Source organism: Micromys minutus, assembly GCF_963924665.1.
Source record: "Micromys minutus genome assembly, chromosome: X".
Taxonomy (NCBI): Eukaryota; Metazoa; Chordata; class Mammalia; order Rodentia; family Muridae; genus Micromys; species Micromys minutus.
Genome location: NC_137970.1, coordinates 82,884,363 through 82,908,955, shown reverse-complemented (window position 1 = coordinate 82,908,955; position 24,593 = coordinate 82,884,363). Strand labels below are relative to the sequence as shown.

At 39.3% G+C, this 24,593-nt stretch overlaps 1 protein-coding gene across 1 annotated transcript; it reads left to right on the top strand.

Annotated features, from left to right (window-relative positions):
* The first annotated feature begins 251 nt into the window (after window positions 1-251).
* CAPN6 (calpain 6) lies at window positions 252-24,166 on the top strand. Its single transcript, XM_080911005.1, has 13 exons — window positions 252-370; window positions 6,948-7,128; window positions 15,810-15,941; window positions 17,107-17,315; window positions 17,793-17,985; window positions 18,517-18,710; window positions 18,944-19,021; window positions 19,116-19,302; window positions 20,655-20,777; window positions 20,947-21,149; window positions 21,695-21,816; window positions 22,007-22,143; window positions 22,674-24,166. Exons 2-13 carry the CDS (start codon window positions 6,964-6,966, stop codon window positions 22,854-22,856), a joined length of 1,926 nt encoding a protein of 641 aa, XP_080767131.1. The 5' UTR covers window positions 252-370; window positions 6,948-6,963; the 3' UTR covers window positions 22,857-24,166.
* Window positions 24,167-24,593: the final 427 nt, after the last annotated feature.

The window sequence follows — 24,593 nt, the reverse complement described above, 5'->3', positions numbered from 1 at the left end:
ATGTGGCTTTCTGGGTTTTCCAAGTTACTGGTGGGTGGATCTGGAGTGGGCATCCCATCAGCACATCTGGCAGGGCCGCCTTCCAGATTTTCCTCGTGACTCAGGATCAGTTTCTGAGTGCTGGGCGGGGCAAAGGCTCCTGAAGTTGCTGAGAGGCACCTCCCCCTGTGAGCAGAGCTTGGTACAGCCCAAATAGTTTCCAGGTTAAGAAAGCCAGAATCTTTGTTCAGCTGCACTGGCTGAACAGACTTAGTGGGGTTACCTGGCTAAGAGCAGCAGCAGCAGCAGCAGCAGCAGCAGCAGCAGCAGCAGCAGCAGCAGCAGCAGCAGCAGCAGCAGCAGCAGCAGCAGGGTTCCTGAGATAACTCAGGTGAGTAGAGCAGGAGCCCACAAATTTAGTTTAAAATGTTAATTTTCTGAGATGTAACATCTAAGGGACTCAAAGGAACTTCAGCTGTAGAGTTAATCAAACTTCGCATCTATTAATGTTCTGGTTTGTCTGGATAGAATGTGCATCCGTTTGTATGTTAATAGACGTTTTGAAACATCTAAAATGAGTTGGACTTTGGGGGGCTCAGTGCAAGGATTTTAATGGTGCTGCACTAAACTGTTTCTGAGCTAGATGGCCCGTGTTCTGTGGATGCTCTGTTTGTAAGCACTTGGTCAACAGGAACAGACCCGTGAGAAGAGTGAGGAGAAAAACTAGCTGCTGCTTCATCCAGTCTACGCTGATGCACAGTGAGAGGCAAAGTATTGAAATCCAGGCACAGTCAAGGAGCCGCACTCTGTGCCTGCGTTCTGTAACCGTTTGAAATGGTGTGCACAAGCCAAGGGCTGCTACACAATGAGGGAGTAGCTGCCTCGGCTATCTTAACACCCTGTCTGCACAGCCTTGGGGAACCTTCCTGCCCTGGTGACAGGTTGATCTTGCTATTCTATTATCAGCCCCTGGGCCCCGGTTGGTTTCCCTCTGGTTCTATCTTTGGTTTAAATTCTGGATTGCAGTCGGGGCTCCATCCCCCACCCCACTCTACTACACTTTTGCTGAGGCTTAACTGGGGGCTTGACCAGAGCTGGCTTCAGCCAGGGTCAGGAAAAGGGAGCTGCCACACATTGCAATGGAAACAAGTGGGTGTGAGGATTTAGAAAAAAGTTTGGTTGAAAATCACTTTGGAAAATTCAGCAAATTCTCTTGTTCTGCCTGTCACAGCAAAATGCTTCCTGGTTTGTATTTAAGTTTTTGTTAAACTTCAGCAAATGCTTCATTTGCTAATCTCTGTTGTGAAATTAAGGTTTCTCTTTAGGGCCTAAATAAATAAACAAAAATCGGGGATGTTACTAATTAACACCCTCCTCGGATGTTTCTTTGCATGCTCTCGCCCCTCTCACGTGTGTGTGTGTGTGTGTGTGTGTGTGTGTGTGTGTGTGTGTGTTCACACAGGCATGCAGAAACTCATGCACATATACTTGTGCATGTGTGTATGCACTCATGTGCTTGGGTGTGCACAAGTGTGTGTGAGTACTTTGTATTTGAACAGCACTCTTTATTCATTGTGTGAGTTTCCAATGGTCCAGGGAACAGCCGAAATGGTCAGGAACAGGTTAAAAAGCAGACTTTCTATATCCTTGCAAATTTTCAGTTCCTAAATTAAAAGCAGAAAACAACCCCATTGTGACCTCAAAACAGTTTCTTTGATTAGCCTTGATTTGAAATCATATCACCTTCTAACAGCTTGCAATTCAAAAATAAGACTTTTATGTGTATTTTTTTTTGTAATTTTGTGTCCACTTGCTGCCCTTCCACTCAACATTCTTTTTTGTTTCAAAATATAATTTTGGTGAAAGCATCAGTGGGTTCCAATTCTAGTCTGAACTCTGGTACTATGTAACCCTGGCAAAGTCTCTTCATGTTACAGTGAAAGAAAGAAGGTGTGTTAACTGATTTCTAAGAGTTCTTCCAGAAAAAACATTCTATAAAAATTGAAATTAGATTCTCAAAGGACTGTAAAATTAGATATTTAGGATAAGGTTAGTCAGCCAAGTCAGCAAGTCAGCCAAAAACAGGAGGTGGAGTGGGGAGTAAGGAATGGCCATTTTATGTGTGTCTCTTAAATGTCAGTGTTCATCTTACTCTGAGCATGTGATCATATTTACTCGGTTTCTACAAAGAACTGAGATTTAATTTGCTAAAATTAAACATTTCCTAATAAACTGCTAAATGTTAACCTATTCTTAATAATCAAAATACACTCACATACTTATTTTCATTAGCTCTTCCAAATAACACCCTGAGGTGCACAGAGAAGCCACCATATTCTTGATGTGCCTGTGGGGAAACTGAGGGTGAAGGATGTTACCACAATAAGTTGTGGCATTGGGGATTTGATTGCGAATCTCCTGACTCTACATGTTCTTTTATGATTTTTGAATTGTCGTTAACTCCTTGATATAGTTTTTTAACACTGTACATTGTGTGCTTTCTTTCTTTGAACACAGTCCTCTCTCTGGACAGAGTAAATATATCCTATGGAAAACAGTTGATTAGGGAACATTTAAGGCTCCTTTCAGATCCCAGAGTGTCTGGCCAACAAAACCTTGAATGTCAACAGCCACTTCGAAGTTCTCTGGCAGATATGTGACCACAGATGTAAGATAAGATTCTATTAGTGCAGAAATGGAAAGCACTGTTCTCTGGGAAGCACGTGGATGCTGAAGTTTTATTCTTCCCATTAAAGCCCAATGCCTTTCCCCCATTCACCTCTAGTAGGAGGGATAAGATTATGTCTAGACTTGGAAAGAATTAGGTCTCCTGTATCAACTGTGGCCCCATTTATCTATATTTTTGCAGAATATAGTGGCGAAGGTAGCCAGAGACTGTGTCATCAGAGCAATACACTCTTACCCTACGCCCCTTAGTGTACCGGTAACCTCACCTACTCCTCTGAATCCAAAGCAATCTGTGATCCCAGATCTGTGTTCTTTTTGTTAAAAATCGATTTTGTTTTAGAATTAATTTAATGACTGTTGTAAGGCTGATGCACGGCTAAGGAAGGAAATGATTTCCCTCTAAGAATAAGCCTGCCTCCGCAGAGCTTCAAGCCCCACTGTACAGCAAAGGCTCTTTCTCTTGGCTGCAGGCCTGAGTTCCACGTGGCAGGCTCCCTCCATTTTGCTGGCAATTTCTGCCTTGCCACACACGGAACCTGCCCCTATCCATTTTCTTGGTAGACACAGTGTTTCTCGCATTCTTTTGTTAGGCAGCGGATCTGAATTCTAATAATTCTGCCTAAGGCTACTTATTACCTCAGTGATAAGCCTGCAGTTTGTCCTGCTTGGCCACACCTGCCACTTGCCCTCAGGCCACGCAATTCCTCCCCCAGAATTGCTCACACCCCAGAGGTTATCTAGAGATTTAAGGGTTGAACGTAAAGCCCTAGCTTTTTATCTTCTTCTATCACCTTTCTTAAAGGGTGATCTTTGATTAAATGGCTCTCTGCTTTCTATCACCACCTGGTGCGGTGGAACAATAAGAAACATTCCTGTTTCTGTTCACCTCGGCTTTCTCACACAGAAAGCTGTTCAACATAATCATACACCTCTGGGTTTCCACATTTTCTGAGAGCTACCAAACGAGCCTTAGTATGTAAAGGGTTTGAATTTTACCATGATCGTTAAACCATGAAAATAAAGAACCTTTTCAATATCCACCATGGCAATAAATTCTAGGCAGAATGCCTCAAAAGTTGGGCATCGAGTTTACTTTGGAGGGTTTCCTCATTTGAACTAAAATATTCTTTCTCTAAAAAATGCAGGGACCAAAAGATGAAGTGTGGTATAAAAGAAAACCACACACCACGTCTGGCATTTCACAGACTGGGCTTTGACTCAGTCTTGCCAGTTCTTAGCTACTGTTTCTCTGAGTTGCCATTTTGAGCACACTAAACGAAGGGCACAGGTCTTGTTTTATGAAGCATGGCTGCTGCAAAACAGAGCATGCAAGCTAAATTGGACAAGGCACATTTCAAAACCATTTGCCACCCAAATATTGATTGTCTACTGAAGACATTTATCTGCCAAACAAATGTGCCGAGATGCTGAACAAGGTGTCTAGTAATAAGAGGGTTTTCGATCCTTCTCTTGTTACCAGATGGCACTTTCTATTTGTTCAAAGTTGATTTATACTAACCATCTCAGTAGTTAAAGTTATAGTTTAAAGGTAAAAGATTCATGCCTCCAGTCTCATGATAAGAAAAATCCTGAAGCACAAAGAGATCAAGTTCACAGAGCTAATGGAACACAGTCATCTTGTTACCTAGTCAGAAATGGGGAGTCAACCCTACCATGTAAGTCCAGCAGGACATAGGACCACGATGATACCCTAATGAAAGTTCACAGGAATATTTCTCCACGTGCCCCTGTAATGCAGGCATCTTCATGCAAAAGACATTCATCTCTCATTTTGACCCTCCAATACCAGCTCTACATTGTATTTCTGAAATATCCCTGCCTAGATCATACTATGGTTTGGTTTCAGTTTAGGAGTGTGTGTGTGTGTGTGTGTGTGTGTGTGTGTGTGTGTGTGTGTGTGTATGTGTGTGTGTATGTGTGTGTATAAACGTTTGGGAGCCAGTTCTTTCCTTCTACCATGTGGTTCTTGGGGAATTGAACTCAGGTTATCAGCCTTGGCAAATACATTTGCCCGATGAGCCATCTTACCAGACCTATTTTGTTGTCTTTAAAATCAAACCTAATTTTGTGAATTGATGCTGCTTCTGTGTTTAGACAAGGTCCCTTTGTAACAAATTCTTGTTGCAAGCTTTTGTGAGCCTTACTATTTGCCTGATTAGCAAAGGAGACTTTGTGAGAGCACATGGCTTTCCTGAGCAGGAAATACCCATTTATTCAGAATGTTCAGCACTAGGAGGTTCTGGCAAACTAAATGTCCTAATTGCCCCAGACTGTCCATATTTACAGCCCCCAGCCTCTGGCAGTCCACCAATCCTTCTAGGGAAAGCGAGAGACATGGGAATATTAGCTGTAACTTTGAACACACATGAAAATTAGAGTCCATTTGTAATAGGCTCTGAAAAGGAGTCTGGGCAAACACTCAGATTGGCTCTGATGCTTAACAGAGAATTATTACTGATGCCACCCATGCTTTCAAATATAATGAAACACGCAAATATCTAAAACACAGGAACAGGCTTAAATCTGGTTAGCAGAAAGCACATTGGTGTTTTGCAGTATTTCCACAATACTTAATTTGAAAAACAATTGACAATAAATAAGGATATGGAAAAATTGTGGGTAGGTTCAGTCTCTTAATTTTTGAATTAAGAGAAAGGGCATGTTTGGCACATAAATCCTGCAAATAGCCTTGCTATAAAATAACATTGAGAAAGTAGTTTTAAATGGTTATGGTATTCAAGTGGGGCAACTGTTTCGTCATGAGGCAGTGTGCTACAATACCAAAGGACATGCAAGGACCTCATCGACGGAGATTATTATTAATTTAGAAAATAGTAAATGCAACCCAAGGGCCTGGGGTATAACTGGGTAAGTAACAAACTTGCTGTGAGGAGCTGAATTAAAATCTCCAGGACTCATAGAAAATCTAGTATAGCAGTAGTACACACGTTGGACTCCAGCGCTTCTAAAATGGAGGTAGACTGTGGAAACTGTGGACTATGCTCCTAGATGTACAAGCGCATATATGCGTGCACACAGGAGCACTGCTTGCAGGCACACCCACCCACCCCCTCCACGCATATAGCGCTAATATAGCCAGTATGGGCGTTTGCTTTTATTCTTTGTTATTGCAAATTTCATGAACTTATTTTTTTTTTTTTTTTTTAGAACTCTGAACCATAGGTTTTTGGTTTTAATTGTACTGAGCTCATAAAATCATAGGAATAAAGGCTTAATGTAGCTGACACCATAGAAATTTCACAACACTTTTTCATTTACTACTCAATGTCAGAGGAAAATCACTCAGCTCATTACAAACCTATCCTTGTGGATCAAGTAATGACATAGATCTATTATCACTACAAAGCTATTTAAAATCAAATTTGCCTTTTAAATTATCTTCATCCAAACCAATTGTTAAAGATATCCGTGGGTAGAACAGTCTGACAGATTTTGTGTGAAAAGCCACTATATTAATTTTGTTTAGCTATGTGGCATTTTCTTTTATTTTTTTCAAAGGAAAGGAAGCAATAGTGTATTATATTGCTATGGGATTAACAACCTATAGTCTGTCAAATTAGTGTAATTGAATTTCAGTCTGCCTTTTGGTTTTGGAGTCTGCAAATAATTCTACACTTTGAAGGAAAAAAAGATCATCTAATCTATCTTTTTATGTGTGTTTGGAGGCCATCTGCTGAGCTCTGTTTTTTACATTATCCTTCTTGGCCAATAGTAAAGCACAAACTCTGTAAATAATAAAATGAAAGTACTTGTGTAAACAGACTTGTTAGAATTGAAAGAGGCCGTTTTCCCCTCTGCACCAAATGTGTAGCGCTCCAGGACACTGACTCATTCTGAAAATGCTAAAGTGATTTTTTTGTCTCCTTTATCATCATATTTCAAAATGTACTTTTCTGAGCTGCTCCATGTAGTAGAAATGGAAAATTGCCTTTTATATTATACTGATTTATGCTTAGCTGGCAGTCTTCACATCTGTTACCTATTTTCCCAATGAGACCATTAAGGTGCATTTTGTCCCATTTGGCAGATGAAGAAACCAAGGTCCTAAAATAGTTAGGTGCTCACTCAGGATTAAACATTTATCTGAGCTTTGACTCTTCTTTTCTTGAATGTAGTGACTTTTCCTCAAACCGAAGGTCCTGGAGGAAGCCACTGAAGCCACGGCCATTTGGAAAATTTTAGGTAATCTTCGAAAGATCTGAGAAGTTCCTCCAAAGTAACAACTTTTGTCATTCTAGACCTACTTGGATAATAATGGGTCCTCCTCTGAAGTTCTTCAAAAACCAGAAGTACCAAGAACTGAAGCAGGAATGCATGAAGGATGGCCGGCTTTTCTGTGACCCTACTTTCCTACCGGAGAATGATTCTCTGTTTTTCAACCGGCTGCTTCCAGGAAAGGTTGTGTGGAAACGTCCTCAGGTAATTCTTATTTTTCTCCCGGATTTCTGTCTCCTTAATTTCCTTTTGATTCAAAACTCCACATGACCCACTATTTCACTTACACAGACTTACTATGGAGAAAATTTGGAATTTTGTTATTTTTTTCTCCCTAGCATTTTTGAGTTATAATTAGCAAATTATGTGTGTGTGAGTGTGTGTATGTGTGTGTGTGTGTGTGTGTGTGAACGAACAAATTACATGATGTTACATGATGTTTTCCTATGGATACACAATTTTAAATGATGAACACAAAAAAACTGATGTATCATCCCTCACACCCCAAAACAGTTTTAAAGTAGGCTTTAGCTTGTAGAGACTAAAATTTAGTCAATCATATAAAAACAGCAACAACAGAAAAGGAAATATACTGTGCTTATTCTTTTTAGAACTTTGAGTACATATTGAAATCTAGAAAGAAAGTATCCTCTTGTGTCTTTAGTTAGCACCTGCCATCCTACCTTCAAGATAACCTCAGATCAATGAAGCCAATATCCTCCTAGACAGCATCAGCGAAATTATTTCTACTTGAAGAACGCAAAGGTTGCATTGTGGGAAGGAGGCTTTGAATCTGCTTATTAAATGTCATCCACTGTGTCATTCCAGTATTAGCTACTGGGATTCACATATAATGGCAGTCTTTCCATACCCGTTAATATTAACTACTAATAGATATTATCGGTCTTAATGGAACATATGTTCTGTGTCTCAGCAGAGCTCAACACCTCTCCATAAACTGTATATGAACTAGACTCCAATATACAATAAGGTATAGTGATAGAATCTGAAAAATAATTAGCAACCTTGCTTTATCAAGAAGTTACAACTAGACAGAAGGATCATTTACTGGTGCTGTTTCCCCATGACCAGGTAGGGAGATATCATAACGTGCAAGTTCTTGGACCTGAAGACTCTCTTTGTATGGAGATGTCTTTTAATATGTAGTTGTGAACTGCCTTAGTTACCAACTCAGTGTTTGTCATCCTTAAGGAATCAACAATCATTTTGTTGCTGTTCTTGTTGCAATTTTCACATTAAACTCCTAAATGGAATTATGAGAGTTACTTTAGTTCATGCATGTTGCCACCAGGTGGTGCCAAGGTACATTGATCTCAATGTCTCTTTTTTGTACTTGAAGGAATGGGCCAGCCGAAGTTGCAAGGTACCTTCTCTAATAATGTTTTTATGAAGAATCAAAGGCATCAGACCTAGATGCCCTAAAAGCTAGTGTTGATTCACAAAGAACAATATTTATTAAAAGGATAAGACTGGAGCTTGGAACTGTAACTCAGCAATAAAGCAGAGGTTCAGTCCTCAATACCAACAGTAAGAAAGAGAAAGTATAAGGGTGAGGGGCATCTACATTTTTAAGCCTCTAAGTTGTTGACATAATTGCAATTTTGCTTGCCTGTAATTTAAAAATCCAGGAAACATGAATAGAATCTGTTAACATGTTTAGGAACACAAAGATGTAAGATGACCTACCCCTTGAAAATCTTTGAGAAGAGAGAGAATCAAATTTATGAATGGATGGCAATAACAAGCGACCAAAGGAGGAAGCAGGGAAGTGACAGCAGTGTATGTTGGATGAGTATTAAAAAAATGAGCAGACTTGAGCATAGTCGCTGGCTAAGGAGTAAAAACTGTAAAGAGTTTGGTGCAGGATGAAGATGAAGGAGAGAGGGTGACTGGTGGGGGTGAAGTCCTAGAGGAGATGGGAGGTGGGTGGCAAAGTTGGAAGGAAACACAAAGCCATTTCCCAGATGTGAATGGAGTAGACAGCATTTCCTCTGCTGCTTCGGTTTTAAATGAATCTTCTCTCCTCTGTCTTGGCATAGTCCTTTATACTTTGTCTTCTTCATCAAAATTCTGTAGATTTAATCTTAGATGGATTAATAGGGTGGTAAAAAAATGAATAATTATGACAATAGTCTATTTTTTTTCTTTAAGGCTAACTATGTTCCTTCTAGAGTAAGCTTCCATGGTAAGGTCGGTGTGTGTTCTTGCGTGGGGGATGGAGAATGAAAATGGGGGAGGGGCAAAAGAAATTGTATTTATGACATGCCTAGTATGGACTGGATTATCTGTTAGACTTCTCTATGCATGATTTCACTTCATCCTTACTAACCATGGTTTAGCAAGGTAGGTATGTTACAAGTCCTTTGATAGAATTCATGTTCCTGGTTTATAAAAAAAAATAGCATGGTGGAACATGCCACTAATCCCAGAACACGGTAGGCAAAGGCACGCAGACCTCTGAATTTGAGCCCAAGACTAGTCTAAAGAACAAATTCCAGGACAGCCAGAGCAATGCAGAGAAATTCTGTCTTCAAAAATCTGAACAAACAAATATAACAGGAATCTGCAACATGATTCATAAGGTAAGAGTACTTGCAAGCAAGCTCATAGACCTCAGTTCCATCCCTGGAACCCACATGATGGAAGAAGAGAACCAGTTGCCACAAGCTGTCAATCTGACTTCCACAGGCATGTCATGGATGTCATGCATGTGTCCCCCCCCCAAGCATAAATAAACATAGAAACAAAACAAAACTATAAACAGTAGATATGTTGCCTTTCATATTGATGAGAAAATCAAGTCTACCAGGAGAAGGTAAAAATTCACTCAGGTTCCAACCTCCTGCAAGCTAGGATTCGACTCAGTACTTAACTTCAAAGACCAAATAAGTTTTATCTCCTATCATAATATTGTTTGGGCCTTTGTTGGTTTTTCAAACAGGCCTTCATGTAACTTCCTTTTAGACAGTACTCACTTTCTCCTGTGTTGCTGCTCTTCTTCCATAAACTGATGCGCTTTCTCCCTTTGGAAAACACAGTGGGAAAATACAGTTAATAAACCCAAAGGAGCAAGATACTTAAAATGTTATTTTATAGCATATCATTAAGACTATATACTCCTGAATACCATTGAAATTTGAGGAAACTTAACTTTTGGCAGCTCCCCAACATCTTTGAGAGACAAGAGTATGTTCCACCTCGTTCCTTTCTATTTCCAAGTTTTCTTCTGTATTTTTTTGAGATGGTTGTGTTATGTATACCAGGATAGCCTTATACTCATAATTCTCCTGCCTCGGCAATTTCAAGAGCTGGAATTATAGGCCTGTTTTACTACACCTGACTCTGACATGGTTTAAAGAAGCAGTAGATACACAGGTAATAAATGACATTTTGAACTAGCCAGTGGCAATTAACTGTCCATACCCTCCATAGAAAAACTCTGTTTCTTTACAACAAGCCAGTGGCCAGAGTTTCTCTTAGTTTTCTGGATATACAAGTATTTTTCACATTCTGTTCATCTTTCTTTTATGCCTGAGAGCATAAATTATAGTCTTAATAATTCATGAGAAGTTCCCTGAAGTTTTAGTGTAATAGTGAGTCTGTAGGTACAAGTTTTAGGCTGAATTTGCATGCCAAATTCCCACAGAACTCTTTTCTTCAGTTTTTGCCAAGCACTCTGGCTTTTATCCTGACTGACTCATACCCACGCACAATAGTGTCCTAGAGTCAGACACACCTAATCCCTTACTTACATGAAGCAAAGCCTCATGGGAATTTGCACAGCCAGCTGTGGAAGAACAAAGGGCTTTTGCACAAGATATTCTGTCAACTCTCATGGTCAATATCTAACTTCTGCAATCTACTGCCAATGACCTTTGTTTAGTATTTCTTCATGGAGTACTCTACCCACTGACCATTTTGCTATATTGTCTGGGTTGAAAGGGAGGGTAAAGAAGTTCCAGGTTAAAATTATAGTCATAAGAATGGCAGAGGGCAACTTATGTATAAAAAATACCAAGAAGAATATACATGCTTGGGTAAAAGAGAATCAGCAATGGTATGACAATAGAAGCAGTACTTCTCTATGTTAATAGAATTTCGATCTTCTGGTGGTGAAGCTTGGTACAGTGGTTTGGACTTAGATGGCTCATGAATTTCATCTGGTGTCCAGACGTTGTGTCTTTCTACAGAAAGTGATCCTAAGTGTTTTGTATTATTTATCCAATCGGAGTTGGATATACTTGTATGCTTTCTCCAAATGTTATATTAATTTTAAATTCTGTATGCCAAATAGTTTTCACTTTTATTGAAAGTACAGTTTATATCACATGAAATTTACTTGTTTGAAGTATGCAGTGTGACCAATTTTTGGTAGATTGACATAGTTGTGCAAATGTTAGCACAATCCAGTGGTACAATAATAGCTGCATCAATCCATTAAGATCTCCATGTTCTGCCAAACTGAACAGGAGAAAACCCACAAGGCCTCAACCCTACACAAATAACCATAGGCAACCGAGGAAACCTGAAAATGGGAAAAGTGGCTTTCCCCAGGAAGCACTGAAAACATACATACGAAGTACAGTACATAGACTGAACAGGTTATATTTAGGAATGTATGTTTGTGTACATATACATATATGCATGCAATGACAGTTAGTGAAAAAAGAAGCCAGAAATTGAAAGGAGTGTGGAGATGGATATATGGAAGAATTGGAGGGAGGACGCGAAAGGGGTAAGTGATATAATTGTACTATAATCTAAAAAGTGAGAAAAGTAAAAATAAAAAATCTTCATGTTAATTTCCAGAAAGTTATTCCTTTCTCACTGGCTACTACTCATCTTTTATTCTATCCAGATTTTCTGTTGTGAACTTTTCCATTAATATGTATTCTTAAAGTTATATAGATTTTTTATTTAGCATCTTTTTATAGGTCATTCTTATTACAGCACATATTATGTTGGTCCTCCTTATTGCTCAAAGTATTCCATTAAACAGATATATAAGTTCTTCATAATAAAGAAATTTTGTGTCTGTAGCTGAGTCTCATCTCATACTAGAGTCCAAAGTTGTTAGCTTTTTTTTTTTTTTTTTTTTTTTTTTTTTTTTTTGGTTATTTGTTTGAAGACCAGGCTGGCCTTGAACATAGAGATCTACCTGCCTCTGCCTCCCAAGTGCTGGAATTAAAGGTGTGCCACCATCATCTGCCTGAAGTTGCCCTTTTGTTGTTCTAGGTTCCATAATAAGTTCTCCTCCAAAGGAATAGAATGTTGTACTGGCACTAAAATGTCCACATAGAAGTAAAAATTCCCAGCAGGTGAAGCTAGATCCTTGAGAGAGCATGCAACATTGCTCTATGAGCCCAAGTCTACCATAAAACTCCCGTTCTAGCTCCATTGTTCAAGAATAAGATGATAGCTACTTGGGTTATCTCACATAGCCCTCAGGTTCTTAGTAAAAGTTTTATGCCAATTATCCCCTACTCCTCCTGGAAATAGTTAATCATTAAGTACCTATTGAAGGGCTGGCCATATCCTTGCCTACTACCCCAGCTAGACTGCACACTGTGTTTTTTAAATTGCCTCCATTCTTCTGGATAATAGTTATATAAGGAATAATTGGTGTTACTGTGGTTCCTGAAAGGAATCTGAATCTCAGTGCTTTCTGCCTTCAGATGTTACTTTCATAAACAATTGCTAAAGGTCTGTATGTAATTGTTGCAAATAGAGTGAACTTTGCAGAGTTATAGATCTCATAACTGAGATCCCATCAGGAATTTCTGGGAATAAGGATGAGGTGAGACTAATGGAAATGTCCCTCAATGCTCAGCCAAGAAAATACATTTCCTAGAAAAGATCCCCTTTGTTACAGAACATTTATCTTGGGGTGATATTATTCGGGAAGCACTCCAGTTTTTCTTATGTTCAATTTCTTAGTATTATGTATTCTCTACCTAAGAAATTGCTTTGCTTTGCCAAACAGTTCAGCTCAAGAATCACTTCAACTCTGCCAGCACATCTGGAGCCATTAGGAACACAGCATCTCCTACATCTCTCCACCACTCTCAAGTCGCCCTGATATGGATATGCGAGCTGTGGCCTCTCGGTGAACCCCATTCTTACCACACCAGTGTGGCTCAGGCTGAAATGTCATGTCCCATCTATGCTTTGCATCTCAGCTTGGGGTTACAGAAAAATACCCACAACCTTCCTTCTTTAACTTCTAAAGAAAACTATCCAGTGTGACTCGATATGTATTAAAGTCACCGGAGAGCCATTTCTTTTCTTTTCTTTTATCCATTTCTGGAAAATTCTTAGAGTTTTTATATTTGTACTAGTGTCTGCTCGTCTTATCTTTTCTAACTCCTTGGCTGTTTCCTAGTCTTTTAATGCACATGCTATGTAATGTAATATACATGGCTTTGCAAAATTTATTTCCTGATTGCTACATCATGCTACTTGCTTGTAGTACAAGACTGATTCATACAGTCACTTGAATTCTGAATATCAATGTCTATTGGTGTGATTTTTCTAAAACCAGGAGCTGAGAAATCTTGCATAAAATGAAGTTTTGAGTAAAGACTAAACAATTTAGGGATGGACATTTGTGACGGAGCTGCACAATATTACTCCCTTAAACAGGATCATCGACAAGCCTAAGGAGAAATGGATGGTCTAGCCGAAGTCTTAAGGTCCTTTCGTTAATATGCTTTTCTGAAGAATTAAAGGCTCTCAGTCTAGATGTCCTAGTGATTAGATAACCAGAGACGCAAGTGGCAGCCCCTATCTGATTACCCTGCATCTTCCTCTCCTTTTTACATTCTATGACTGTTACTGTGTCTTAAAATCCACTATTCAGTAACACAAAAATTTAAAGTAATATAAGATTGTAAAGTATACCTTTGATAATAACTATATCCAATTCATACAAAGAGGATAATAACCACCTAGTTCTTGTTGAACATGCTTATGTGTCTCTTTGCTCCCTTATGTGAGTAGAAGTTCACACATTAAAAGTATAGACTCCTGCTTATCTAAATTCAAATTATTGCAAAGCAACTCCAAAGCATAGTAACTTTCCATAAAATTAGTAATGAATTTGCCTTTAAAACTATGCAAGCACATTTTTCACCTATTAATGTTCACTTGGCTGATTTATACACTAGGAAACAATCCAATGTTTCACATACATCAGAGGAATTGGGGCACAACTTCATATCTTGCTCCAAATAAAGTAATAATGTCTGATTAAGGGAGGTGCAATGATGCTTCTTAATCTCATATTAGAAAATGCAGAGAAATAGAGAGATGATGCGTCAGGATCTGATTCATCCAATGCACTGGCTCTGTGTTTAATAAATGAAAATAAAAAACAGCTGACAACCCATAAGCTATTTAATAAGATAGAAGTCTTCCAAGAGAAAAGGCAGTGATAAGGCAACAGACATGCATCTTAAACTAAAATGTCCAGAAAATCCAAAGTTGACAACCCACCTTACCAGCTCCTTTTGGCAGGTCGATGCACAATTAATCTTCAGTTTGGATGAGTCTCTGCCAAGAATACCTATTTCTTTCCAAAGCTATCTTGGCTTTTAATAAATATATGGAATGCTTCATTTTGTATTCCAGACCCTTCAAGAATTATATCCATTAAAATATAGACGTTATGCACAAGAAAATATCGCTGTTTATATTTGATAATTTTTAAAAGCATGCACCTAGATTTTCTTTCCATTTGCAACTGGGATTCATTTCAGCAGGGTATGCAGAATGTCAGCTTACAGGCCAATAACTGCTTTCATGAAAATGTTTCATTTATCATGATTTAATTGGGATTTGATGTCTTCAAGTGCTGAGGCTCTGAGCCACATCACATCTGCAATTATATAACGACCCATACTTCTTTGCTTATGCATGTTTCTTTATTTGCTATGACTCAGTGTTTCTTCCCTGTCCAGTGACCTATCAGTAGTCAACTCAAGCACTTATTCATTCAGTATAGTATCCAGTCCACCATCAGATGAAATTTGGGGATCCTTTTTCCCTAGGCACTGGATATATTTCCAAAGTAGCTCCATTTTGTTTTCATTACATTGTGTTGCAGTTACATTATTTGGCTTTCATTTTTCCTAATTACAGTAGGAATGACCCAGCTAACAATATTGGGAGTAAACATACATATGTATTCTCCAAATAAATACTGTTCGCACTATCTGGCCAGATACTTTTAGAATATTCCCTGTGGGAAGAGTTTCTGCTTAAAATTTCTCTGAATGGTCTAATAACACCTGGTATTAATGTTGCTGTCATTCTTATTCATACAAAGGTAAGGGTTGGGAAAGCTAATTGTCATGGAAACTACTTTGCTTTCTGTTAGAAAAGGACTTTCTGTATGGTCTCCTCATTCATTTTCCGAGAGAAGCAGATTCATTAATATTCACCTCTATCAGACCTTGTGTCTTAAAGGTAATCACCCTTTTATAAGTATGGATACTTCAGGGAAATTTCATCCTGACAAAAATAAGATCAGAATGCAGTGTGCAAAATCTTAGTTCTAGCCTTCCAGTGTTTGCTGCCGTGGTGGAAATGCCAATGACAAAGAGAGGATCAGCACATGCCATCCTCTCTTACCCAATTCTCTCCTTCCATTTCTTTACTCAGTCTTCATAAGGTCCTTTCTTTATGCATAGGTTATCCACTGCTTTCTGTTTATACTAGAAATCTCCCCAACCTTCCCTTCACCTCATCTATAAAAATTCTAGCCTCACTCAACCCCATCTCCTCTGTAAAGGCTTAGCTCAGCTTCTGTTGACTCTTGAAAACTCCCCCCTGACTCATGCATAACCAATTATTGTATCCCCCAGGACATTTCTGATGACCCCCATCTGATTGTGGGCAACATCAGCAACCACCAGCTGATCCAGGGAAGACTGGGGAACAAGGCAATGATCTCTGCATTTTCCTGTTTGGCTGTTCAGGAGTCACACTGGACAAAGGTATTGATTGCCCTTTCTGTGAAATCCTACTCTATTTATGTTTTTTTCTTAAATAACTTGACAGATAAAAAATCAGCTCATAACTTTTCAAAATCATTCTATTTTCAAAAAGAGAAGCAGGTAACATATCTATTGTAAGAAATTTTACAAATAAAGACAAGCTGAGATTTACAGTGAAAATTCATAAATGCTAAATTCTAACAATGAGTGAAAAAGAAAGGGATCCTTGAAAAGGCTCTTACAAATTATTAATAGTACAAAACTTCCTCCTTACTCTTCATATAAAACTCAAAACAACAAAGATCCTTTTATTGGGCAATGAACATTTTCAATGAAAACATATTTGGAATATTTACGTGCAATAGTTATAAAACAGAATTCCAAAAATATGTTTTTTAATGATGTGATTAAAATCTGTATTATGGAAAATAAAACTACATGAAGCTCTAGACAGGGCAAACCAGAGTAAGGATGTATTGTTTTTAATTTTTAAGATTTATTTTTTTAAGATTTATTTGGTTTATTTTATTGCTTATATGTGTGAATGTGTGACACATATGTACACATGAATCCATTCTATGTGCAAGCATTAAGGGCATTTGTTGTCTTCTTTTTGCACCCTTGACCTATTAATTTTGAGGCAGGATCTATCTCTGAAGTCAGAACTCATGTTTTCTCCATTAATATGGACACCATCACATTCACTAAATATTCCTGTTTCTCCCATCTGAGGAGTTGGGGGCACAAGCATTTGACGAGATACCTGGCTTGTTACTTGGGTGCTGGGACCCAAACTCTAGCACTGATGATTAAGGAATACTTTTAAATGTCTTGTTCTTGTAAACATTTGATTAGGAATCTACGTAGATAGTCTCTTATCTAGTTTACTGATTATCTGTGGGAACTCCTTCCACTGTCTCTCCAGTATCCTAAGCATTTAGGGTGGGAATGGCAGATATGATAATATCACACACAGAAAAACTAACCTATGAAAACAGAAGTTGTAGGAAAAATGCCACACTCTAAGCTTTTCTAACCTAGATTCAAAAGCAAGTGTATTTGGAAAGTTGCTGTTTGCTATATAGTTTTCTTAGGACTTCACTATAATCTCTACATCTGGATATAGTGGGGGGTAATAGTTGACTAAATGTTCTTACCTTTCTAGGCAATTCCCAACCATAAGGAGCAGGAATGGGATCCTCGAAAGCCAGAAAAATATGCTGGAATCTTTCGCTTCCGTTTCTGGCATTTTGGAGAATGGACAGAGGTGGTGATTGATGACTTGCTTCCCACCATCAATGGAGATCTGGTCTTCTCATTCTCCACTTCCATGAATGAGTTTTGGAATGCTCTACTGGAAAAAGCATATGCAAAGTAAGGAGAGGGTTGACTGATGGTTGGCCGTGATACAGGATCTATTTGTCTTTGGGCACTCATTCTGCCCCCTCCTCAGCCCCACAATTAAAATTGTCTGCAGATCAGTAAGATTAAAGACCTCTCCTTAGCCCTAGACTAGCCTCTAAAAACTAATAGATGCTTTGGTTTCTGTTAAATCCTGTCTCCTATGAAAGTTTCCAGGTTGTTAATCTGAAATTCAGATGGAATTTTTATCTCCTTTTAAGCTCGCCTGCCATCTGCCTGTAGGAAAAAGTTTCTACATGGACTAGCATTTCTCAACATAGCCTAAGCTATGTTTATGAATTTTTAATTGTAATCTCAAAGTATCCCACTTCATATCCAGAGAAAAGCCATCTTGTAAAGGTTGAGAAAGAATTGCCTTAATTTGGGGGAGCATGATGTTCTTCATCTGGATAACCAGTTTAATCGAGATAACTGCATGCTTGCTTTCAGGCTTTTGGGCTGTTATGAGGCTTTGGATGGTCTGACCATCACTGATATCATCATGGACTTCACGGGCACCTTGGCTGAAATCATTGACATGCAGAAAGGACGATACACTGATCTTGTTGAGGAGAAGTACAAGCTCTTTGGAGAACTGTACAAAACATTCACCAAAGGAGGTCTAATTTCCTGCTCCATTGAGGTATGTATGCATTCACCCCAGACAATCACTTTACGTTCACATGTGGTACAGAAGATAACAAACTGTAGTAGGGAACTTTGTACGTAACTCAGAATCCCACAAAAAGAGCCAATAGCAAATCTTAGAAAGCTAACACAGGCATGAAGTCCTGGTTGGAGACTGAGGAGCATTAATACTTTTTTAATCCCTTTGAACCAGTCATTCCATTGGGGGCCAAGGCACCATCAAAGGTAGTGTAAATAACTTACTGTAGGCTATTATTATCATCTAGACTCCTGGATATTAAAGTAATAGTTATTTTCTCAAAGAATGAATCTGATATACCACATTTAAAAAAACTCACAGTTCATATTTATATAGGACAGTGATTATTTGAAATTTGAATGGTAGATTAGACATTAGGATCAAATTTCCACCTGATTAGGGAAAATTTGATTCAATCATACTGGGATGAACCAACCAAGATAGGAAGGGATCCAGAACTTGGCTTTCCCAATTCCTATGCCCTTATGTTTCTTTATTTGCTATTAGTCTCCCAGCCAGGAGGAACAAGAAGTTGAAACAGACTGGGGTCTACTGAAGGGTTATACCTACACCATGACTGATATTCGCAAGCTTCGTCTTGGTGAAAGACTTGTGGAAGTCTTCAGTACTGAGAAGCTGTATATGGTTCGCCTAAGGAACCCATTGGGAAGACAAGAATGGAGTGGTCCCTGGAGTGAGATGTGAGTGATATTTCACCTTCATTGTTATACATCCTAAGCTCTTTAGTTCTCCCAAACCTATTCCTCTAGGTTGCTAGTGAGCTATCGAATAACGGAGACATTTCTTCAGCCAGACATGTGGTCTGCAATCTAGCCAGAGATAAAATAAAGTAGGCCTTAGTCACCATGCATTTTCTTCTTTGACAGCCTGGCAAGAATAGTGACTTATTCTTCTATTCTTTATTTGCTTTTAGTTCGGAAGAGTGGCAGCAACTGACTGTAACCGATCGCAAGAACCTGGGGCTTGTTATGTCTGATGATGGAGAATTTTGGTGAGAAATCTTTCTGCAGCAAGGAATTTGGATCTCTTATTAGAAATGCATATCAAGTGCTGTTTTCATTTCTTTCCCTATTCCTTCCATTTAGGATGAGTCTGGAAGATTTTTGCCACAACTTTCACAAACTGAATGTCTGCCGCAATGTGAATAACCCTGTTTTTGGCCGCAAGGAGCTGGAATCAGTAGTGGGATGTTGGACTGTGGATGATGACCCTCTGATGAACCGATCAGGAGGTTGCTATAACAACCGCGATACTTTCCTGCAGAATCCTCAGGTTAGAGTCAATTATTGTCCTTTGCCTCCAAGCTATCCAGCCAGTAAGAATCAGATTGTACTTTGCTCCTCTCTGGAGTATTCATTTAGCATCAGGTTTTCAAATATATTGCATAATATTCACGAGTCACAATCCCCAGAGATTGACTCCGATGTTTCTTTTACCCATAAGACAAGGTCTCTTTGCAGAAACCTACCTTGGTAACATTTTCAAATTGGAATTAGTTTCTCCAGCTGAGTCTCTCTGAATATTACATCTTAACTCCTATTTTCCAGTGATGATCTCAACACAGCAGAGTAGGAATCTACTTCCAGATGCTCTTTCAATTCTTTCTCATTTGTCTTTACTGCTGTTCACCTAAGACATGCCACACATCATATCTTGTAGTCCTTTTCATATAGGTTACCCTTCTGAAAACCATCATTAGAACCTGCCTTTTCTCTTCAAGGATGAGCTCATTTTTCCCCCTCAGGATTTAAATCACTGCCCTGTCAGTTTCTACTTCAGTCTACTTACCCCCACACTCATATTATAATATGTTTTTGACTAGACACATTCCAATAAAACAAGACTCTCTCAAGCACCCCAAGCCTAAATTTATAATAGCCTGTATGAAGATGGGTGAAAGCATAGCAGATGTAACTCTGACTCACTGTCCATAACCATTTTTCTTCTTCCTATAGATCTCATTGCCTAGGCATTTTGGAGAACACTAAGGTTCAGAAAACTGGTTTACTTAATGTATAATTTTATTTTCCATTTCCACCTTCATTACCCTTCATGAAACTTTATTATCATTGCCCTGTTAGTCTGTAGGATTGTTTCAGGGACCTACCAATCACCTGTACCAAACTTGGAGAATGGCTTCTCTGTAGGTGTATAAACAAGATTGACCTTTGGGGCCCTGCCTGCGTTGCTCAAATGTCTGGGTCGGCTTTATGAATCTACCCAGGGCTGTGTGGCAAAGTCTGGTTGAGCGGAATAGGAATGCTTTCTTTCTTTATGAATTCTGAGATGCTTCTTCATATAGCTTTAAACACAAGGGGGTAATAATAGGAAGAAATGAATAACTTATCAGGAACATACATATTTAAACTTACCCTCCTTGGAACCAAAGCCCTAAAAATAAGAGTTTTCAGTATATGCCAGATGTCCTAGAGGGAAGCAAGTATAATGATCTTGACTTAGTAGTGAATTGGTTTTCCATTACATCACTGTCTGGTCAATAATAAAGCCCAGAAATTAACCTGAGACTCTGCTTCCCACAAAAAGAATTTTATTCTACAACATTTCAGCTAGTTTATCTTAAATGAGATTGTTAATTCATCTCTTTGATGGCCCCCTTCCCTCAGTACATCTTCACTGTGCCCGAGGATGGCCATAAGGTCATCATGTCACTGCAACAGAAGGACCTGCGCACTTACCGCCGAATGGGAAGACCTGACAATTACATCATTGGTTTTGAGCTCTTCAAGGTAAGAACAGCAATTGGAGCAGAAACAATATGAGCATTCAGAGTCTGAGTTTGGAGATTTTAGAGTTAAGAGAATTATGAAGGGATAAAAAAGAGAGCAAAAGTGGGACCTTCTATTATAAAAGCTCCGGTTTTAATGGAATGCAATGCTTCTTATTCTTTGCTTCTAGGTGGAGATGAACCGAAGATTCCGCCTTCATCACCTGTATATTCAGGAGCGTGCTGGGACTTCCACCTATATTGACACCCGTACTGTGTTTCTGAGCAAGTATCTGAAGAAAGGCAACTATGTGCTTGTTCCAACCATGTTCCAGCATGGCCGTACCAGCGAATTTCTACTGAGGATCTTCTCCGAAGTGCCTGTCCAGCTCAGGTTCAGTTTTATTGTGATGCTCTTACAACCCTTGCTCTCTTCTTTTGATTCTCAGCCCATATTCCTCTACGCAAATACTCAATGAGAAAATATGCTCAAGTCAGACTTCACTGATTGAAATGATGATGGTCAAAATATTTCCCAGAGTGGGGCTATAGAAAAATCCTCCAATGGAGATCTGAGGCTTAGAGTTTTGATCAGGCATTTAAGGGGAGAGGGCCATTCTCTTAAGCTCTGCTGCTTGCTGCTTGTATTTTATCTTCAGTTCTCAGATTGGTTTTACCTGTTCTTGAGCTACTTACTCGCTCCTCTACCTTGTTCTCAGTGCTTGGCAGCCTAAGCTACCGTTCACTCCAGCTGTACCAACTCTGGTCTTGAAGTACTGTAAACCATAGAAAATAAAACTACCCTCAAATAGCATAAGCCACGTCTGGGGGTGGGGGATGAGATAAGTCACTCAGCTTCTTACATGTTTCAGCAATGATGTCTATTTTGGCTGGTCCACTTCATCATGAGGTAACACTTTTTTAAAATTAATATTCTAGGGAACTGACACTGGACATGCCCAAAATGTCTTGCTGGAACCTGGCACGTGGCTACCCAAAGGTGGTTACCCAGATCACTGTCCACAGTGCTGAGGGCCTGGAGAAGAAGTATGCCAATGAAAGTAAGAACTGCATGCATGGTTAGAAACCATCAGCATTTAGGATTTCCATTGATATTTTCCATCTGGAGATTTCAGCCCTTGTAGAGAACAGAATTGGGTTTTATGAAATCATAGTCTCTTGCCTCTCTAAGGAGGAAACGTAATCATTAGGTTTAAAAGCAAAACAACAAAAAATGTCACTTTCTTACAGCTGTAAATCCATATCTGATCATCAAATGTGGGAAGGAAGAAGTTCGTTCCCCTGTCCAGAAGAATACTGTGCATGCTATTTTTGACACACAGGCGATTTTCTACAGAAGGACCACTGACATTCCTATTATCATCCAGGTAAGACTAAACAAGGGATCTTAGGGCATTTCTGTTCTCTACCACATATTAGCTTCTCCCAAGTATATCACATTTGGAGGATGCAAAGTAAAAGCTATTATTTATTTGGTTTGTATTCGGAACATTTCTCATTAAGCAAAACACCAACTTCATTATTCACCTTTGACTTAAAGCTCTTGACTTTACTTCCCATGGGCAGAAAGTCGTATGCTCATGAGTACACTTGAGAATATATGTACTATAAAGTCCCAAGAACAGAAGTATTTACTAGTTCTGTTAACTCCTATATGCTAAATCGATAAGGGCAATGCCAGTCTGACAGTACACAATACTTCTGATCAACCTTTATGTAACAAACCCACAGATAAAAATGATCCTTAATCGACTTTCATCTATATTGCTGATAGAACATTATCTTTTTACTCAAAGGGTTATCAGGAAAAGATAAAAATGTCACTTGATCTACATCTGTAGATGCATCAGTCTCAAAGTTGGTTGATGAGGCTCACTTCCTTGATTTGTCTCTTCAGGTCTGGAATAGCAGAAAATTCTGTGATCAGTTCCTGGGGCAGGTTACTCTGGATGCTGACCCCAGCGACTGCCGTGATCTGAAATCCCTGTACCTGCGTAAGAAGGGTGGTCCCACTGCCAAAGTCAAGCAAGGCCACATCAGCTTCAAAGTCATCTCTAGTGATGATCTCACTGAGCTCTAAGTATTCATCCTCAGATAATCCTGACAGCTTTCCATCTTCTTTTGTCAGGCACCAGGTCTTAACTAAGATTCACAGTTACTGAAATTCCACATTTATTAATGTTTTCTCTTTTCTGATATTTCCCATACCTCCTGATCCAAGTAGCATCAGTAGCTACATAACCTATATACCTCCAGCAGCTGAACAGGGGAGGTGCCAATCCCATCTGGAGATCATACACACGTTTACTGAGAAAAGATCCTTAGGGCTTCCAGGGGTGGAATTCAAATGGGACAATAACAAGAATCTGAACATCCTACATGTGTCTTTGGCTGTTTCCACCTGCCCAACACATCTTCCCTGTAGGACATGTTGATGAAGGAGAGAGGTGATCAAGGCCAAGCAGGTCTAGCCTGACATCCCAGCTCCTAACTGACACTACAGATTTATCAGCAACATTTCACCAGTAAGCTAGTGCTGACTTTTAGCAGTCCCAGTCCTTACCACCACCACCACCTCTGGAATGTATGGTCTTGCCCTAACTCAAGTAACTCCCCCACAGTGTTTTACCTTCATGTTGAGGAAGCTTCCTAGGTGCTTAATCAAGAGCTGGAGTTCAATGCGGCTGAGACAGTGAGAAGGGCTTGAGCTTTAGCAATTTGGAAGCCAGCTGTGTGCCATAAGAGGGAGAAGTTGAAGAAGCTGCAGTGGGAGACAAAGCCTCGGTCCCCCACCCATCCACACACACCTACACTCACACATGCGCATGTAAGCGCACACGAACTACCATTCAGTCAGTGGGCAAGAAAAAGGACTAGTGAAGTATCATGCACACCAAAAGATGAATGAATCTATTCAGTAATAGGACAGCCAGTTTGGGGTCCCTGACTACAATGTGAAACCTCTTGCTGCTGCTAGATTTACAAACAAGCCCATTGTCTTGTGCTTCCTAATATAATTGGTACTGAAAACTCTATATGGAAACTTGATAGTCTGGGTCCCACCCAGACCCCTCAGGTTTTTCCTTCTGTTTGGAAGCTCCACTCACCAGGGGTTTGTTTTTCAGTATGTCTACAAAATTTTCTTGTGAACCAGTCATTATATGTTCTTCCCTTCATCCTCATCTATCAGTGTTCTGCCCCCATTCAAGGCCCAGCATAAATTCCACCTCCTCCATGAAGTTCTTTCACATCTTATCCAAAGCCCCACCTTCAACAATATTTCAGTGCTTCTGCAATGATGAAAACATAAACTTAGTTGTAGTACTTAGTCTAGTTCAGCATGCATTCATTTAAAAATACATTTTGTAGTTCTCTCTTTAAACTTACTCATTTTCTATCACATTTTGCAGTCTTTGTAACTTTTACAGTGCCTTTGTCACAGTGCCTTACCAACAAAATTACAATAAAGTTCATATTCAATAAATTGACCAGTCTTGACTAGTTGATGGTACCGGACGAATAGCAAAGGTGGTTATCTATCAAGACTTGCTTCAGAGCTATTGAAAGCATGGCTGGTGGGTGCTTTGTGAAACTGTAGCCCAGGGGTAAGTCTGATGATTTGAGTCATAACCCAAATCATCTCTTTACGATGTGGAAGCTTCCTAAGTTTTTAATTAAAAAGATGGAGTTCAGTGAGATTGAAACTGTAAGAGATTGAGATCAGCTGCGGACTAATGACACAGTTGTTTCAATAGATGATAGAGTATTGGTAGAATTGTGAAGGGCTTTCTATTTTTAGGGTAGTAATTGGGGATGC